Source organism: Colobus angolensis, unplaced genomic scaffold (assembly GCF_000951035.1).
Source record: "Colobus angolensis palliatus isolate OR3802 unplaced genomic scaffold, Cang.pa_1.0 Scaffold48, whole genome shotgun sequence".
NCBI lineage: Eukaryota > Metazoa > Chordata > Mammalia > Primates > Cercopithecidae > Colobus > Colobus angolensis.
The window spans coordinates 7,839,615-7,860,705 of NW_012118265.1; the positions used below are offsets into that span (position 1 = coordinate 7,839,615).

The following is a 21,091-nucleotide window of genomic DNA, read 5'->3' on the forward strand; positions in this document are numbered from 1 at the left end:
TCATTTTAACGTCTCTTCTTTAACTAAACCTATCTGAATGAGTTCAGTCTTCTGACAATAAATTTGAAACATAAACTATATATAATATTGGATTTTTGTTTTCAAAAGAAACATAATGTATTGAAAGCTATTGTCAATTTTAGGTGTTTATAGGTAGAAATTTAGTTTTGCCCCCAGTGGAGTATGAGGACTCCATAAAAACTAATCTGCTTTAAAAACAATACAACAATTGCAAAATCTCTATTTCTCCACCCCCTAAATCAGAACAGTCACAGGGCAGCATGTACACTGAAACTTAACCATAATACTGTCCTTGGTTCATCTTGTAGGGTTACACGCAATAGCAAGATAGTCCTGTGTTTCCTGTAATTACGGCCCTTCAGCCGGACCTACCCTGACACAAGGTGACCTCTTGTATGTGCTGCCTAGTCTGCCGGAGTTATCTAAGCAATCTGTTGACCTTTAAGGTCTCAGCTGTCTCTGTAGGGTAATTGTCTGTTTTCGAGATTTTGGGGGTTGGGAACTTCATGAACTCCCTTAGCAGCCAGTTTTGAAAAGTTTGGCGTTAGCCATAATCTTTTATCTTCATTTTTTGGACCTTCAGGAAAATAGTATATAAATGATAAGCAATCTTCTTATAAAAGCTCTTTATAAAGTTTAAAATAAATATGAAATCCTTTCTTAGACTTCTCATTTCCTCTCTGATATCCTCAATTTCCTTTAGCTATTTATAATTATTATTTCCTGAAAAGGGTGATGTTTGATTGCACCACATTTCTGCATTGTATTTTGTGTCCAAGAACTTTTGCTTATTTTATGGATGTAGTCTTTTAAATCAGATTTTTGGCAGTAAACATTTCTGGTAACTTAAAAAAAAAAAAAAAGCTTTCAAGGGTTTCAAGGGTAAGGATTGTTCTGTAGTTTTGAGAGTTTTCCAGTTGGCTTGTACAAGACAATAAAGAAAATAAAAAAGCAATATGCTAATTTTTTGGATACAGCCTTTTCTATGATATAATGATTATGATGGATTATTTTGGAAGAACTTCATTTTCACAGCCAGAAAGTAGTATGATGCTTTCAGGGACAGACTGCCATGAAGAAAGCTACCATGATCTTAAGAATAGGTGTTCTCAAGAATATGGCTAAATAGGTAATTTGTAGACAAAAAAATAAGCATGTAGGTTTTGTTTCTCTTGAAAGAAACCTTTTTAGTTCATAAAGTCAATGTAGACTTTTATATTTGTCTCATTAACCTATAGTTGTGTTTTTCTGTATGTTTAGATTCTGATTTGAGATATTTAAAATAACTAGTTGATTCTGATAGATTTTATTACTAGGCTTTTCAATTTTAAGTAACTCCTTACTTTCTTTTTCAGTTGAGAGTTAATAGAAGGGTCATAATTTTTTATTGATCCAGTAACATTTTCTCATTGAGTTTTAGTTTCATATTGGGAAGTTAATAGTTTTTTATAGTAGAAGATATATTGTTCTTTTTCATTTTTTCTTGAATTTTCTGTACTTCTGTATTTATAGTTCAGTTTTATATGCCTATGAAACAATGAAGCATACTATGATAAGTATCATTTGTTTGAATGTACGTTTTAGATTTTCCTTTCAGTAATCTTAAAAGGATTTCAATTTGACTTTGGTCACTGAGTTTTTCTACTTTTGTAGCCTTTTCCTTTAGTCTCCTCTTCCCGGTGGTTGGTAAAAAGAGGTGAATTGACAGCCTATGTAGAAGACACTGTGCTTTTCTCAAGAAGGACATCCAAACAGCAAGTCTACTTCTTTCTCTTTAATGACGTGCTCATTATCACCAAGAAGAAGAGGTAAGTCTTTATCTGGTGTTGCTGACTAGACACTCCAGTTTTAAAGTTCTGTAATTCAGATGCCTGTTAGGGTGATCATTCTTTAAAAGCTAGAGATGTTGAAAGTATAGTTTCTACATACTGAATCATAATTGCATCTGTGCTTCATTTTCTTTAAATTGCTTGTATAGTTCAGACTTGAATCATTATCTGCATCATAATTCTTGCCAACCTCTATTGAGCCACTGTTCTAAGCATTTTACACATTTATATCACATAATTCTTATGATATCCCTGAGAAGGTAGCACTGTTTTTATTCTCATTCAATGTTTTTCAGACTCCTTCTACCGTAAAATTTTTGTGTAAAACAGAAAAAAGTTGGTCCAGTTGAGAACAGGCTGGGGAGCAACTCTAGTGCTCCTTTTAACTTAATTTAAAATGCACTGCTTTTAATGAAACTTAGTCTAAAATATTCCCCTGTGACTGGGAAGGTGTTAGCCATACTCCCTTCTGAAGGGAATAAAGTAAATCATTTGACTGGCACAGTGTTTGTTCTTCTTACTCCAGGCTTCTAGTTGTGTGTTTGTGTCCAGATCTAGTGAGGTGTCCATGAAGAATATTGTAGAAACCTTTTCTTTCCAGTATTTCTTCTGTCAAACTGTTCCTATTCTACACACACACCCCCCGTCAGCTCTGCCTTTCTCTAGAGAACATACTTTATTAAATGCACCCAATACATGTAAAGTCCTACGTAAATATTCCATCTTTTCTAGAATATGAACTTAGAGTGAAAACATAAATCTGTGGGCTGTTATTTCCACATATGAGGGAAATGATGGTGGGCTGAATTGATGTCATGTGGTGGGAGCAGGGGTGGTCCTGGAGTCCAATTTAGGCAAGGTGAAGAGAATTATAGAAACAGATTCCTGTGAAAATACAAAATAAATATCCAAATGTATCAGAAATATTTAATGAAATGCTAGTTCTGAGTTGCTGACTTTGTGGGTTGAAAATTCAAACTAAATTAAAACAGATTGAGTTTTTCTTTTTGCTCCAGACCATATTATGAATTATTTCAGTTGAGTAGCTGTTTAGCTGAAATGAAATGTTAGTATGGTCTTCCCTGAAAAGCCATAATATGACAGTGGTACATACATTAAAATTCTGATAATTATTTTTCATACTTAGGAAAATACTGTTTCCATATCTCCAAGGAGAAATTATTTCTCTTACCTGGAGTAGTCTGAATACTTCTAGTAGCTAAGTAATTGTTTTTTTCTTTTTTTTGAGACGGAATCTTGCTCTGTCGCCTGGGCTGGAGTGTAGTGGCATGATCTCGGCTCACTGCAAGCTCCGCCTCCCAAGTTCACACCATTCTCCTGCCTCAACCTCCCGGAGTAGCTGGGACTACAGGTGCCCGCCACCACGCCCAGCTAATCGTTTTGTATTTTTAGTGGAGATGGGGTTTCGCCATGTCGGCCAGGATGGTCTTGTTGTTCTGACCTCGTGATCTGCCTGCCTCAGCCTCCCAAAGTGTTTTGATTACCGGCATGAGCCACCGCGCCCAGCCATAAATTTTATAAAGATGGGAGAAGAATTACAGTTTTTATGTTTTTGTGTTTTGTTGGTTTCCTATGAGATAGCATTTTTCCTTGGCTTTCTCCAGGATGTTTTGTTTGTAGGGGAGAGTAATTGTATATGTCTCTTCAAATGCCAGAACTCTTGACTTTTAACGTCTTCCAGCTGTTGAAATATTTGTTCTGTCTCAGTGGACCTAGAGCTTTAACTAAACTTTTGGTTTAAATGATAAAATGTACACTGACAGTACCAAGCCAATTTTAAATATAAATGTAATTTCAATTATGATGACTTTGGTGACTTAATGAAAATATTAAAGGTATTTAAACCAGTACCGTACAACTTTTGTTCTTGAATTTGCACAGAACTACTCGATAAATATAGACTATTGAAAGTCAGAATTATGGTAGATGCTCTTCTACTTAGCAGCACACTTTGCCCTTCGCAGATGGTTTTCCCATTATATTTAACATTGCTCTCCTAGCTATCCCACATTTATTTTCTCAGGTAAATTTGAACTTATTGTTAGTAAAACATAGAGCAATGCCATTGAGAGTCTTTGAGAATTTTTTTTTTTTTTTTTGAGACAGAGTTTTGCTGTTGTTGCCTAGGCTGGGATGCAACGGCGTGATCTCTGGCTCACTGCAACCTCGGTCTCCCAGGTTCAAGTGATTCTCCTGCCTCAGCCTCCTGAGTAGCTGGGATTACAGGCATGTGACTACGCCTGGCTAATTTTGTATTTTTAGTAGAGATGGGGTTTCTCCATGTTGGTCAGGCTGGTCTAGAACTCCTGACCTCAGGTGATCCACCCGCTTTGGCCTCCCAAAGTGCTGGGATTAGAGGCGTGAGGCACCTCACCCGGCCTTTTTTTTTCTTTTCTTTTCTTTTTTTTTTTAAGAGCAAGATATACAGCTCCAATGGAGAGGACAACCTGAGTACCTAATTTGACCTTTACCAAAACTAGAATTTTCTTGCCTTACTAATTAGTTCATTATATTTCTAGGGTGTTCTTAGGTAATAATATTGGAGACCTAATTGTTTATGACCTAAATATGTGGTGAGGTGACATGCAGACCACAGAAGCTTGATAAACAGACTTGGTTAAAAATGTACAGTATGCCTGACCGTATTTACATGATAGCTTCAAGGAGGTGACTGCAAATGCTTTGCATGCCAGAGGCAATGGTAAAGGAGACACAACGGCCCTGAACAAGGCAACAATTTAGGCTCGGCCACAAGTTACAGATAAGGAAAATCACCTGTGCCAGCGCTTAAGGACTGATCTATCCACCCACTGCCTAATTCTAATTCCAGGTTTCAGTCAAGGAACTTAGCCGCTGGGCTTCCAGTGGTTTTCCTCTTCAGGGAGGTTTTTCAGCTACTGGGAAAGGCTGCTCGGGAGGACAGTTACTCATCCTCCTCCGATCCAGACTGGCAGAAGTTTTATGCTGAGCACATTCCATAGATTGCTGAGGTGTGTGGCCCCCTCAGCTTCGCAGTGCATGTATCACTGCTAGTGCTTGTAAAGCTGGCTTGATGAGTGGCCATGACGTTGTCTTCATTAACAGGAATTTTCACTTTTTTAGAACATTAAAATAAAGTTTATTTTTATTTTTATTATTTTTTTTAGAGACAGGACCTTGGTATGTTGCCCAGGCTACAGTTCAGTGGCTATTCACAGGCAAGATCATAGTGCACTGCAGCCTCACACTCCTGGACTCAAGCAGTCCTTCCACCTCAGCCTCCTGAGTAGCTGGGGCTGTGGACACATGCCTTGGTCTTTAAAAGTAAGTTTAAAGTTTTCATTAGCACTGGCTGCTAGTGCGTCACTCAACTAATAGCCTGATTCTACCAGATTTCAAAAGGATACATGATCGACTATTCTGGATGAGGGATGAGAACATGAACACTTTGGTATTTGAAGCTTTGACTAGAAGTTATCTGGATACGGCAAGAGCAGACTTCCCAACCTCGGCACGATTGACATTTTGGGGCCTGATGTTTCTTTGTTGTAGAGGGCTGTCCTGTGCAATGTAGGATGTTTTAGCAGCATTCCTCGTCTCTATCCACTGTTCGCTAGTAGCAGCCCCCTTGCACCCTAGTTGCGACAACCAAAAATGTCTGGGTGTTTTTGCCTAATGTCCCCATGGGGCAAATCCCTGCTAGTTGACAACCACTATACTAGCATCGTAGTAAACTAAACTAGCTTTGCCTTTGGAGTAGTGAAGCTGTGTAAATCTATCAGACTGGCACAGCAGGAATAGTAATATTGTATTATAAAGTAATTTATTGTCAAGTTATACTTACAGATTAACAACATTATAATATCCAATATGTGCCTAATAATAATTTATTATAATAAAGACTAATTACAGACTATACCTTCATGTATAACCTTATGGTCTAAGTACTGTTGTCCCTAGTTTTGAAATACAAAACTGAATCCAAGACCTAACTAGGTTCAAACTCCTAAAAGGTTTATTTTGTAAGATATAGTCCCTTCTATCTGGCTTAGGTCTTCTTTACCAATTTCACCTGAAGCTAAAAGCAAAATTTTCCTTCCTTTATTAGTTTCCTTGCTGTGTTAGTTTCCTACAGCTGCTGCATCAAAGTGCCACAAACAAAGCGAGTGACTTAAAACAGTCAGAATTTATTGTCTCACAGTTCTGGAGGCCAGGATTATTTCCATTTCACAAATGAAGACGCTGAGGAAAAGAGAGATGAAATATCTTTTTCAAGGTCTTTCAGCAGAACCAGGATTCTAATCTGAGTCTTTGTTTCCATAGGCTCAATTTCTTTATGTTCATTACTTCTTCATTTTATTTTTCTAGAATATTTCACTTTTTCCCTCATCCTGTAAAGTTATTGGGGGGAAAAAAAGCATAGAAACTTACACCTTTTTTTGTTTTTTGGAGAAACATCTTTTCCAAAGTAAGCTTTTGAGTATTTTTATAGTTCTACTGGTTGTAGGAGAAAACTAGAACCGGTACCAAATCATATGTGTGAGTTTTCCTCTACCATTAGCTAATCTAGCATCAGAATCTGAGGAAGAGTTTCCCTTTGATAGCATTTCCTTCCTGCAGACATTTAAGACAGGAGATTTCTACTTCCTGATTTCTGGTTCCATAAATACTGTGGATATTGACATAGTTTGAGCCCCATGTTACAACTTTCTAAGTTTTATAAAAAGGTTTTCAAAATGTTTAATTTTTTTTCAGGTTTTATAAAATTTTCTGTAATAGCAAACTACTAGGTCATTAACATAAGGGCAAGGACTTAAGTTCAAACTTGGATTTTCCCAAATAGTTTAAACACCCAGTGGCTTAAAACTGTGCAGCGTCCCTTGAAAGGTTCATGGCCTGATTTGGTTTCTTTTTTTTTGCTTTTTCCATGAGAATGCTCTTTCCTATTATAGAAAGCTGGAAACCACCTGATACTTGTCTTCTTCTGGGGAAGTTAAGAGTATCTTGGCTAAAGGAAGGGCAGTAAGAATGATTGAAAGCTCCTTTGTTCCTGGAACACATGAAGCTTGGTTATTTCTGACCATTTTGGAATTGAGTTCTAAATTCAAGATGGCAAGATGGCGTGGAAAAGAAATGAGAGGCCTGTTTCCTTTTTGCTTTTTTTTTTTTCTTCCACTGTCCTATGCACCCTTGATTCCTCTGATGTTATGAGGTATTATTTCCTCTGCGTCTGTAAGGAGAGTTGGCATTGCTGTTAAATGTTGAAATCTGCCACTACTGAGAAGCACAATATCGATCCCTGGGGTCAGAAAGAACTGAGCTCAAATCCTGGGCAAATTACCTCTCATCTGTCAGAGCCTCAGTGTTCCATCTGTAATATGGGCATAATAACATCATCTTCATCGTGGAGTTTCTGTGAGAATTAATGAGATAATGCACATAAAGCTCTTACTAGAGTGGATATGAATAGTACCGCTAAGTAACTGATACATGCTATCATTAAGATTATTTTTGGTATTATGTTTCTCTCTCTAAAGATTTTGCCATAAATCAAATTATTGCTCTTCTACTTCTAGAATATTTTATTGTTTTAAAAAATGATTTTCAACCTTTATGTAATTGCTACATAGCTGAAGGTACGGCTCACTCTAGGACCAGACCTGAATGTATGGCCTCCAGAACACGAGCAGTTTAGGGATAAATGACTTTAACTCTGTGCATTTGCCTCCTCAGGAAACCCATGTCAGGCAGCAAGTGAGTGAGGAAAAACTATTGGTCTATTTTTATTCTTTTATAAATTGGTGTAAATCATGTGTACACGTTGCAGTAGCAGTTTTTTTTTTAAATTTTTTGCACTATTCCTCAGTGATTAGGAGACACTATAACATTGTTGCTGAAAAATGTGCAATAAATAGTATATTTTTCCTTTTTATTGATGTAAGTCAGTGGTATGGTACTCCTGAATTGGAGTGTGGGGTTGCTGTATAATTTGGATAACCTTGTTACCCACTTAAGAAGCTGCCTGCCTGACCTTCAGGACTTGCTTAGTTCAGCTTATCCCAGGGAGAGAGCTTCAGAAAGGTACTGACAGCCTCTCAGAACTGTGCATCTCCTCTTTTTCAAGGACTGTGGGTTCAGAGCATCCCATGGGCAGCCACAGAAGTGCTGGGCTGTGGCATCTGGTGGTCCTTGGTGACAGGGATGGGGCTTCCCAGCCCTTTTCTGGGTCACTGGCCATCTTTTTTGTGGCAGTGAATCATAGCAGGTGCTTATCATACTAATGAACGGGGATCCTCATCTCCACTATTGGTTATGTTATTAACAATGAAATAGGATGTATGTGGCATGTTTGTTAGACTTCAGAATTATCTTGAGGAACTGAGCAAGTAAGGCTATTTGAAATCAGTTTCTGAATAAATATTGTGCCTTGTTTTGCTGGTCTGAGCACTTGCCAAATTGTGGATTTCTTGACATGGGCATTTAGCTCTAATTATGCTTGGTCCACTTGCGCATTTGCAAAACATAATTATCAGGCTTTTAACAAAACATCAGGCAGTTTAAATGGATGGTGTTCTGTTAGGAAAGTAAAAAAAAAAAAAAACAAGCTGACATTTACTTACTGTAAGTTAGGCATGATTGTAAAAGCCTTACACACAATGAGGTAATACATGTGTTACCTCATTTAATCCTCTCAACAATCCAGTGAAGTTGGTACTGTTACTCCCACTTTACAGATGAGAAAATTGAAGCACAGAGAGGATCAGTAACTTGCTTGGGTTCACAAAGCCAGTGAGTGATTGGGTTTCTTTTTGTTTTTGTTTTTGTATTTTTTGAGACGGAGTCGCCCAGGCTGGAGTGCAGTGGTGCAATCTCGGCTCACTGCAACCTTCACCTCCTGGGTTCAAGCAATTCTCCTGCCTCAGCCTCCCGAGTAGTTGGGACTACAGGTGCTTGCCACCACGCCTGGCTAATTTTTATTTTTTCTACTGTTAGTAAAGACGGGGTTTTACCGAGTTAGCCAGGATGGTCTGGATCTCATAACCTTGTGATCCACCTGCCTTGGCCTCCTGAAGTGCTGGGATTACGGGTGTAAGCCACTGCGCCCGGCCTAAAATTGGGTTTCTTACCAGACATTCCAAATCATGGCTCAACTCTTACCTGCTGTGCCATACTTCACTCCTTTAAAATTGTATATTGTTCCACTAACAACATGTTTGTAGTATAATTCTAAAACCAGGCTTTGAAATGGAAATCAACCTCAGTCAGATGAAAAAAATTTTTAACTCCTTGACTTAAAATAAATTTTAGCATAAATTCAATGTCCTTCATCCCAGCCAAGTTTGACTAGAGTGTTTCTATTCCATTTAAGCACACGATTAAGTGTGAGGGTTTAGGAATCATGTTTTTTAGGAGAAGGGAAACAAGTTGAAATCTACAGAACACTTTTTCTCATACATATATTGGAGGAAAGTAGGAAGAATTTCGTTTGATCTCATAAACCCCATTAACTCCTGTGTATCAGTGCTACTGGGGGGAATGTTAGAACCATTAAATTCCTCAGAGGGATTTAATGCATGACAGTCTAGAAGAGGATCTTGGAGAGTGTCCCCAAAGAAGGATGACTTAGAAATGTCACAAAAGGCATTAGAAGACAGGGAGTTTCAGGATTCACAGTTGCTCAGTGTCACTAGATTCTGTATACATGCAAGCAGAAATAATGGCGAAATCCAGGTGTTTAATTTGGTGGGGTGATGGGCTATGGTGGCCTTTGGAAGCCATTTCAGTGGCCTATAAGCACAAGGGTCTGAAAAACCGCAGGCAGCTGCTAACTCAGGAAACGTATTGTCGTGGCACCAGCATATTCTAGTAAATATTTTTTTCGGGACAGAGAAGCTGTGTGAATGGTTTAAAGCCTATGGAAAGGGAACTACTGAATAAGTAAAAAATAAATGTCACTATCTTGAGAATATATGCCAAAAATCATATGACTATCAATGCTGTGATAAGTCTCAATAGCATCTTTTCTTTTAAATTAAACCTTTTTACAAAAGGAAGAACTGGAAATGCTGCTTGGGTTTCCTTCTGTCGGATTTGTGCTATAAAAGAGTGCTCTAAAACAATGTAAGCGGGTACGTGAGAGCCCCCTCAGCTGGGGCTGAGAGATGTGGATTGTGGGAAAGCTGGCTTGTGCAGTCTAACCCTTTCCCTTGCCTCCCCATCACCATCCTTCCTTTCACTCTCCTGGGTGCATCTTGGTAAACTAGCCTATTTTCCATATAGGCTACCTAAAGTACCTAAAATGTACCTAAGTACCTAAAATGCTTGCTAATAAGGGTTAAGATAAGAACTCGCCCTAAGGTATGTACGTGTTTAACAGCACCTCTCTGACCACAAGGCAAGCCCTTATAGGTCTGTATCCTGCAGAAAGACCTGTCTTGTCACTTGCTTTTTCTTCACAACTCTTATGTACCCAGAGCTTGGGTCCAAGGAAGTATCCTGGTTTAAGGAGTGAGATTGGGATCCACATTTTAAAAAATATTTGATGTTTCCCCAAATGTCCCAATATTATTTATTGATTAACTCATTAATCTTTTAGAGATTTGAAATGTCACCTCTGTACCCCCAGACATGTCTGTGTCAACTCGTGAACCCACTATTCTCCTTCACAATCCATCAGTCAACTCATGCCGTTGTCCCAGTCTTCGAATTTCTGCAGCTTTACAGTATGTTTTAATACATCATAAGGCTAGTTTATTCTTTTTATTTTTTTTCACAATGTTTCTGGATATTTCTGCATGTTTATTTTTTCTGTGTTTTACAGTCAGCTCAACTATTTCCACTCCCTGCCATCTCTCAAAAAACCCTTGCTTGTGTTTTCACTGGGTTGCGTTTAAATTATATATTAACTGAGGAAGAATTGATATCTTGATAATATCAAGCTTTTCTATTCATTACTTTGAGCCTTCTTCTAAAGTTGTTTAAGGTTATCCACATATAGAAGAAACCTGTTAAGTTTAATCCTAAATATATTATGTGTTTTGTGGCAATCATAAATAAAATGACATCTTCATTTTATATTCTAACTGGGTGTTATTCATATATAGAAAAGCCATTTTTTTTTAACACCTAATCACTTTACTGAATTCACTATCACTTGGTAGTATATTTTCAGTCAATGATGTCATCTGCAAAGAGTTAAGTTGTTAGAGGGCAGAAAATACATTCCATTATCAGGTAGTCACTTCAGTTGCATCCTTAAGCAGCCACAGACACCTAGAGTGATGATAGCCGTCACATCTATGTATTTTTGATTAAATTCTTGTTTTTTACTTTTACTTGTAAAATGGTTCAACCTTGCAGAAAAATATCCAACATGAATATACCTATCATCCATATTTAACAGATACTAACTTTTTGCCATATTAGTGTCAGATCCCTCCTTTTTTAAAAAAAAAAAATATATATATATATATATATAAAACACTTCAGATTACCCAAAGTCCTTCCACCCTCAACCTTTCTTCCTTCTTTTCCCCAGAGCACCTAGTCTGCTGAAGTTGGCATCTCTTATTCCTGTGCTAACTACTGCATATACATATATGTAGCTTTAGTATTTTAAAAATGTATGCAAGTTGTACACAAATTTTTAAATGTTTTCCTGATTTCAAAGTAATAAATATATGCTCAGTCTGAAAATTCTAACCTTTATAGAAATTATGGGACAGAAACTTAACGGGCTTCATAATAATCTCCTTAAGAAAGCCACTGTTTACAATAAAGTGTATCATTTTTCTGCCTTTGATGTTGCGTTGCGTATAGTAGAACCACTGTCTGACTTGCTTAACAAAGAATGCCCTCCAGAGAAAAAAACAATTAGAATATGTGTTTACCATCATATCCTGTTATCTCCTAGTAGTTCTTTATGTTGTTAAAAACAAGAAAAGAAAGAAATCTCAACAAAGGTTACTAGGACCTTAAGTGGATTTCAACAGAGAAACCCATCGCTGTTTACACTCCAAGCAACAGACTTCTATAGATTTGATTCAGCTGAAGCACCTGATAGGCACTGCTGCTTGCACAAAGCAGACGCCTTGATGAGCAGCTGGTAAACTTGGAGCACATATAAGACAATCAAAGGAAGTCTCCGTATAAACTTCTCCATGCAAGGAAAGATGGTTTTTCCATTTGCCCTTTTCTGAGCACTTTAACTTCCTCATTACATGTTCCAAATTGTTTCAGAGACTATGTAAACCATATGTTTGTTAAGTGATAGAGACAAACATGGGGAAGTCTGATTAGCATCAGCTTCCCTCAGGAAGGGGGTTTCTTTCCCAACCCTGTTTAGCCTGCTCCATACTTATTGGACATGGGGTAAGTAAGCAGAGATGGGAAATGGGCTTTAAACAGCTGCACCTGGCTATAGAGTTTCCGCTCCTCTTTCTACTGAAGCACATGTTTTAACAGTTACTCTCTATTAAGAAGAGAGAGAGTAGGTGCTGGCTGACAGTAAGAGAATGAATTTCATTGAGTATTTCAGTATTCATTCAAACCTTCATGAGATTAAGTGTGTGAATGCGTATGTGCGTGTGTGAGAACACTCAAGAGCTAGCAAGCAAAAGTGAGCTACTTTTCAGTTTTTGTTCTTTTCTTTTTTTTCAGTCCTTTTTTTCTTTCAGTTTTTGTCCCACTGGGTTTGAATTAGGTAGCCAACATGGATAAATAATCTATTTACTTCACTACTATTAAATGGAATCGTTTCTTTTTATATTAGATTCCCTAGGAGAGCAGTAAAGAAGGTATAAACACCTACATTATTTATTACATAATGCAGAAGTTTACTAGCCTAGATGAAATAATGATGTTGGATATTGGATGATAGTAAATCACTTTAAAAACAAACAAAAATAAAGGCCAACATGTTTCCTGCATTTTATTTTGGACCCAGAAGTCCAGTGGGGCAAGTTCCTTGTTCAGGCATATTCAATAACACACCTGTGCAGATGTGTGGAAATAAATACTTGAGGTGAAATCATGTAGCTATGATTAGGGCAGCCACAGTTTATCATTCAAACTGGACATTTGAGAGGACTACAGGCATAGACTGAGCCCAGCAGCCATCCTGGGTCTTAATCAGTGGCATTGTAGTTGTCATTGCTTAAGAGAACAATTAATAAACATTTTTAAAAAGTATCTACTTCTGTCTTTATCTCCCAAAGACAAAAAAATAAAGCATTGATGACTCTGAGAATTGAAAGAGAAAAAAAAGCTGGCTGAGTGTGGTGAATCAGGCCTGTAATCCCAGTACTTTGGGAGGCCGATTACTTGAGGTCAGGAGTTCCAGACCAGCATGGCCAACATGGTGAAACCCCATCTCTACGAAAAATACAAAAATAGCCAGGCATGGTGGCGCATGCCTGTAATCTCAGCTACACGGGAGGCTGAGGCAGGAGAATCACTTAAACCCGGGAGGCGGAGGTTGCACAGTGAGCTGAGAGTGCACCACTGCATTCCAGCCTGGACAACAGAGCAAGACTCCGTCGTTTCTCTCTCTCTCTCTCTCTCTCTCTCACACACACACGCACACACACACACACACAAACTTGTTTATTCATATTAGCTTATATTCATTTTCTGTGAACCCTTGGTCTTGAATTCTACTGGGATGACTTGATAGGTGAAACCACTTTATGTTGACAACTTTTCGGAATTTGAGTCACCTCAAATGATGACTTTATAGCATATACATTTCTTTGACTTTCATTTCTTTGGAAATACCTACGATACCTACGTGCATGTCATTGTTTAGGGCGTTACCCCACGTTCACAATATTCGGTTGCTTCCATTTATGTTTCTGAAGCAGAATTGTTTTTAAGCAGAAACAGGTACCTTTGACTAACAGGTTATCTTTTTTAACTTGTAAATGGGACCAAAAAAGTAATCAGAAGGGGCAGAGAGAAAATAGTGACAAGGAAGCCTCAGTTCATCCTCTTTTTCTCTTGTTTTTGATGTTGTTATTGTTGAGGTTTTGTTATGTTTTATCCTGGTTTTTGGTTTTTATCTTGAGTCTTATGCTGTTAAATGCATGTCTGGTATAGTATCTATACAACATGATAAACTTGTTCTATGCTGCTGAAAATTGACTGCTTTGTTTCTAGTATAGTCTGTTAAAAAATAACCATATTTGTTTGTAAAGCGTGTTATTCACCTTCCTCTTTTTGTAAACATCATGTCTACTTTGATAAGTCTCATTTTGGATGTGAGAAATATTTGACATATCCAGGTGTGGGTGTGCTGGTCTGTAGGCAGTCTCAGGAGAGCGTTGGAGATAATCGTGCCACACAATCTTTTAATTAATACAGATTACTATCCTGGGAACAATTAAGCTTGATCAGAAGGCAATATTTTGCTTTTATAGATAACTGCATTTGCTGTTTTTTGAGGGGAGAATCTATTAAACTAAATTTTAGAAAAAATTATAAAGTTTTTCAAGGAACATTACAAGGGAGTGGTTGACAGGTAGATAGATGTCCATTCTGAGGAAAATAAATTCCCAGAAATCTTGAGCAAAGTGGCCTGTTCTGAAATTCCTAGTGTACTTGAGTAGGCACAAGGATTTTTCTTTTCTTTAAGCTCCCCGACATCATTCACTTGCATTTATTATTAAATGAGGTAATTATTTGATATTCCTAGCGTATATTAGAATTTATTATATATTCATCCACTTATGTGACAATTGTTTATTGAGCACTCTCATGTTCACCCGCAGTGTGGGTGCAGAATAGAGGAAAAGCTGTGTGTAACCAGGTTCAGGATTTGCCAGGCAAGTACAATCAAGGAGATGAACATGTATGCAAGACGTGATTTAACTAGTACCAAGAAATTCAAGCTAGGTAATTTAATATGCATGAACAAGAGGACACGAGGGAATTCAGGATAGGGGGAAAAGTTGTAGAGTCAATGGGTTGTAAGAACTGGTGGGTTAAATAATGGTGTTGAAGATTAGAGGAGGAGAGTTGGAAAGAAAGACTGTGCTGGTTAGAGAGAGGTACGTTTGACACTGTGATTACAGAGAGGTTGTAGTTGATAGTAATGACAAGGACTAAGGTATAACCATGGATTTGTGGCTGAAGTAGGGCAGAAAACAAGATCATTGAAGGAGAGTAAAGTCGAGGAATTGAGGGTACGGGGTAATGGAAAGATCCTTTACAGGAGAGTTAAAGAAAGAAGTAGTGTTGGGGACTTGATGTAAATGACCTAGAGAGAAAGAGACAGAGAGAGAGAGAGAGAGAGAGAGAGAGAGAGAGAGAGTGTGTGTGTGTGTGTGTGTGTGAAGTATTATTGGAGAGAGACAGAGAGTCAGCAGTGAAACTCAAGGGAGAGGATCGGGAATGATCCAGGGGTCTATAATGACTGCGGTTATGAGTTAGAGACTGATGACATGAGCTTCAAAGCTGATGATGTTTCAGGAGGAGGAAGCAATCATTGTCTAGAAGCAAGAATAAAAAGCAAGCAGGCAGAGAGCTCTCAGGAGATGTCTTGTTCTCTAGGGAGAGACAGGTTTCTTTTAAAGCAAGAACGTGAAGGAAGGGTTCAGAGATGAGGCCAAGTATTTAGAAGACTTTAGTAGATTCCCTAAATGAAGGAATTGCATTCCCAGAGGGTACAGTGGAAGGCGTTCAGGAACCAGCTGAGGAGTGGAAAAAGGTGGGGCCAGACTGAGCATGTTCACAGTGCGATGGGAGTGGGAGTGCAGGAGAAAGAAGGATACTGGGGGTCCTGAGCCTAATCAGGAGTTGAGGGCTTAATGAGATTAGTCTTGGTGGTTTCTGAAACAGGTGGTGAGGCTCTGAGTGTGGGACAGAAGGATGGTTTGGGTGTCTTGCCAGAAGCAAGCAGACCTCTGGGGCTCTTCTCTCCAATGCATGGTCATTTGGAGATGGGGGGTTTGGGGGGGATGAGGTCTTGTTTCCCAGAGCATGAGTAGATTTGGGGCTCCTCCTTCATTCTGCAAATAGAGATGTGGAAGCTGGGGAGGTATACCTGCCAGAGCATTACCAAGATGCATGCAAGGACGCAAGGACCACTTACTATAACAGTTCCAGGATGAGGTCAAATGAAACCTAGAGGGTTTCATTTTCTTTTTTTTTTTTTGTATTGCTTTTATACTTGAGATGCAATTTAGTATGTTACATACATAAAAATAGTAATTAGGTTTAATTGGAGGGGGTTACATTGATTCATAATCAGTAGATAGAATTTGAATTCCAATTCATAGTTTAAAATAAGTCATTCTCTCCCTCTCCTTCCTGCCCACTCGTTGCTGTTTCCACCAAAATGTGCCTTGAAAACTGATAATGTCACAGTCTTATCTGGCTGAGTAATTGACGTGTTCTTTTCCCTTTCCTTTATAGTGAAGAAAGTTATAACGTCAATGATTATTCCTTAAGAGATCAGCTCTTGGTGGAATCTTGTGACAATGAAGAGCTTAATTCTTCTCCAGGGAAGAACAGCTCCACAATGCTCTACTCAAGACAGAGCTCTGCCAGTCACCTCTTTACTCTGACAGTCCTTAGTAACCATGCGAATGAGAAAGTGGAAATGCTGCTAGGAGCTGAGACGCAGTAAGTATATGTAGGGAAAGGATCGGAATATCTGATGGTATCTCCCTGACCTGATTTCCTTTGGTTTACAGACTCCCTAAAAACAGCAGCTACTGTCCATGTTTTTGTTGAGCACCTACTGTTCGCTAAGCGCTACGACTGGGTGCTTTTTACAGATGTTGTTCTTTTCATTGTAATCTTCTTACAGGAGATGGATGTTGTTATTTTTGTCCCTATAAGTCCTGATAGATGCACCTTGCTTTAGGTATTTTTATTTTTATAGAGTGGTTTAAAAATCATTTTACTTTTTTCATTGACAAAGAATATGATACACTATCTTTAGGGAATATGATTCAACTGGTAGTTTGAGCCTAGGCCATAAGCCCTCTTAGGTAATGGAATTGAGGTCGTTTCTCAGTCACCTACCTTCAACCAGAGAGCAGAAAGCCCAATTATTTCTGTCAAAAGAGCTACCCAGTTTATGGAAATATACCGATAAATCCTCTTTCTAATCCAGAGCTTATGCAAGACCAAAACAGGCATCCTGTTTGTGCCTGCAGTTTCGCCAGCAGTTAGTGTGCAGTTAGTTCTCGCATTGGATGAGTGGCAGTGAGGGTTAACTTTCAAGTTCACCTTAGTGATTTTTTGGTGGTGATTTTAAAGCTAACTGACCAATTTATTTGTTTAGAAACTGGAAATTTCCTCTTGCAATAATCATCATGGGCAGATATTATATTGGGTCAGGGAGTGGAGCAGTGGAGGGAAAGGAGAAGTTCCTAATTCTTTGTCCTGTCAGATTCCTGCCTCCCACTCCATGTCTGCCAAAGTTCCTAAATGATGTGGTTCAAATGGATCGGCACCTGATGAGTAACAACCCTAAAACTGTAGCAAGATCTTAGGGAAAGTGATCCCAAAGACAGATTTTATCAGTGTTCCTAGATGATTAAAGAAAATATTAAAGAAAAATTATTCAAGGACACTTGCTAAAGCACAGTAAGGTTGGCTTTATTCAAGATCATCTTAATAGGTAGAAGGACCATTGCAGCAAGGTGGAAGGACCATTGCAGCAAGGTCTCCAGTGGGGGAGACAGATTGGGCTCAACTTCGAATCCAGCATGGGCCAGTGGGAATTTACAGCCATGGAGCAGGATGGTGGTCAGTGGATGGAAACTCACTAAAAGGAAATATCAGGGATAAGAGCGATTCTGGCTAAACAGGATTCTTGCTGAAGACAGGCCAGGGTAATTAGACATCGTAACCTCTGGGATGATGGAGAATAATGAATCTTATCGGATATTGAGGATGGAGTAGGGGGGATATTCTTGCCAAGCTGACTTAGTAGGGTTCTTTGCTGAAACTGGATTTTATGAAGAACTGTACAGATGAGCCTAGGAGAAGGTACAGAAATCTAACTAAAGTTTGGCCAAGCAAAGAATCTGTGTCAAGAGACATAAGAAAAATGTGAAAATTACAAAGCATCCGCATAAAATGTCAAGTTATTTCATATCTTTTGGCACTAGAAGTAACATTTCACAGGCTGGAGAAAAACAAGGACAGGTTGGTGAAAGCTATGGAATATTCCAGATGAACTGGAGAGTTCACCGAGGTAATGAAAAAAGAAATGTATTTCATAAGGCTACAGCTAACCATAGATAGTGATTCCTCTGATGGATCTGAGCAAAGTAAATTAAAAGTCTTCTGGAAAAGATTCACCATCGTAAATGTCATTAAAAACATTCATAATTCATGGGAGATCAGCATGTCAACATGAACAGGAGTTGGGAAAAGTTGATTCCAACTCTCGTGGATGACTTATGAGGGGTTCAAGACTTCAGCAGAGGAAGCAACTGCAGATGCAATGGAAATAGCGAGATAACTAGATTTAGAAATGGAGACTGAAGATGCAACTGAATTGCTGCAATCTCATAATACAACTTGAACAAATGAGGAGTTGCTTCTTCAGGATGAGCAAAGAAAGTGATGTTGCTGCGAGCATTGTTGAAATGACAACAGAGGATTTAGAATATTGTGTAAACTGAATTGATAAAGCAGTAGCAAAGTTTGAGAGGATTGACTCCAATTTTGCAAGAGGTTCTACAGAGGATAAAATACTATCAAACAGCATTGCATGCTATACAGAAATCTTTCATGAGTGAAAGGGTCAATTGATGCAGCAAATTTCATTGTGGTCTTAATTTAAGAAATGGCCACAGCCACGCAAACCTTCAGCAACAATCACCCTAGTTAGCAACCATTAAAAAAAAAGAAGAAGAAAAGAAAAAGGAACTTCATCTTCATGTGTTTGTTTACAGAATAAACATATGCCTTTCTCTGAGGTCTCAGAGATCTTCCCCTAAAGGTGCTGAAAAGCGCTGATGGCATTCCAAGCTTGCGGCTCTGGGGAGGTGAGCTTGGGTGGGCATGTGCTTGCTGGTCTGTGAGGTAACCAGCAAGTAACATACCCAAGACCAGGGCCAAGGGGAGGCATTACTTGAATTCCAAAAGTGGTTTAAACCCCTTCGCCAGTGAGGACAAACCTAGACTTCCTTTGTGTGGGGAAACTTTTCCTCAAAACAGAATTTTTAGTATGCCTGTGCTTTCGATTTTATATGACTTTAAGGATGAGAACGACTTAAACACTTTGGAAATTAGTACTTTTCCATTGTTCTAGAGAATTCTCAGAAACTAGTGACTTCCCTTTCCCCATATAGTTAGTAATGGTGAAAGTGCTGCTGGTTTTGCCTTGTGTTTTCCTTTTCTTTCAGTTTACAAGGATTGTTTGTTCTTTATTCAAACTTTGCCAACATCTCAACAGAGATTTTCCTGACTGTCTCATTCATAATTTATGTAATCTCCGCCACTCGTTTCTGAGATGATTCCAAGAGAGTAGGAGGTGAACTGACACGTCCAGCTTATTTTCACGCCAAGGCTAGATCCTTTCCTGGGACATTCTGTAGCATTTGTTCCATCCTTTTGCCTTTTAATCTTGCCAAAGACTAAATGGTTGTTCGTTTCCTCAATCAGACATGTTCTCAGAATATTTAGTCATGTCACTTGGAAACCCATGGGTCTGACTCATATTTGTAGTTCTTTAATTAATAGCAAGAGGACATTCCAGAAGGGGCATGGGACAGAGGTCTCCTTGGGTACAGAAGGAGTGACTCTCTCATTCTTTGCTCTTCCTGCCCACACCCTCAGTTACAGCTGAGAAGTAAATAAATGGACATGCTTTTAAGACATAAAATAGTATTGGTGTTGAGAAATATGTTTAACAACTAAAGACACACTTCCCTTAAAAAAAAAAAAAAAGACTATTAAAAAAACCTGGCAAATTGTTACATGCTATGTTTGCAAATATGCAGTTTAGCTCTGGATACCTAGTTTTGAGCAATTAGAGCTTTGATGTGCATAGAATGTGTTCCAAAATTTGTGAAATGCATCGGTAAGTATATATTGTTTAGGTTTTCTTTCTTTTATGTCTTTTTGGTTAATATGGTTCATTGGCAATCTAGCTGAAGAAACAAGGTTTTCACTACCACTCTAGCCTTAAGTAATTGAAGAACTTCAGACCACTACTTACTCTTTGACCTGAAAAATAATGAATTTTACACCTAAATATTTATCTTCTTTGTAAACCTGTTGTTACTAAAGGCCACCAGAGGATATACCACATGTAAAATCAGCAGTAGGAGGGGTGCAGCTGTTTGGCACAAGGACACTTTGACTTCAGAAGACAATGAAATTGTGGAAGAAAAATCAATGGCTTTGATTACATAAAGAATGCAGAAATGCTCACCGAAAGGAGATAAGGCAAATAGTGAGCATCTGGGATGTGCCAGGCACTGAGCCAGATATAGAGCATGATGAAGGGACCCATGGGTGTTTCTAGAGGAGGATAGAATTTTGAGCTGAAGAAAGCGTATAGGTAAGGTGATCAGACATCTTGGTTTTCCCAGAATCAGTGGTTCAAGTTTAGGTCCGTTGTCCTGATGAAATTATGAATGATTCTCTTTTTGACTCTCGAAAAGTCCTTGTTTACACAATGAAATATATGATGACCCTAATTATATATAATTATAATAGTAAATAAAGTATTATCAATAGCATAAATTATAAATATATACACATATTTATAATTATATACATGGTCCAGCTCCCTCATTTTCTTCCCCCATGTGAAGTGAGACTCACAGAGGCCATACAGGAAGTGAGTTATTGCCAAAGCTGGAACTAGAATCTGGCCTTCCTGACAGTCTAGCACTCTTTCTAGTAACAAAATTTAATCTTTTTATGGAGAAGCTGCCAACCAGTAGGCTGTTCCACCCCCACGTTCCACAAGTTTGGCTTGTTCTGGATTTGGAAGGAAAACTCCAGGAAGTCAGTTGCCATTAACTGTGAGAAACTACTAAAATACAGAATTTTTTAAGTCCAAAGACTTTATTGTTTTTTATTTTATTAAGATAGAGTTTCACTCTGTCACCAGGGCTGGAGTGCAGTGGCACAATCTCAGCTCACTGCAACCTCCCCCTCACGGGTTCAAGTGATTCTCCTGCCTCAGCCTCCCAAAGAGCTGAGATTATAGGTGCTTATCACCACGCTTGGCTAATTTTTTTATTGTTAGTAGAGACGGGGTTCACCAT

The 21,091-nt window shown here is 38.5% G+C and overlaps 1 protein-coding gene across 3 annotated transcripts in view; it reads left to right on the forward strand.

Moving 5' to 3' along the window:
* Positions 1-21,091, forward strand: part of ARHGEF26 (Rho guanine nucleotide exchange factor (GEF) 26) — a 138,933-nt gene that overhangs the window by 104,746 nt on the left and 13,096 nt on the right. For all 3 annotated transcript variants that reach the window (XM_011958981.1, XM_011958980.1, XM_011958982.1), the window contains exons 11-12: positions 1,675-1,829; positions 16,263-16,472. In XM_011958981.1, the coding sequence (XP_011814371.1) occupies positions 1,675-1,829; positions 16,263-16,472 (365 nt within the window). The remainder of the gene's footprint in view (positions 1-1,674; positions 1,830-16,262; positions 16,473-21,091) is intronic.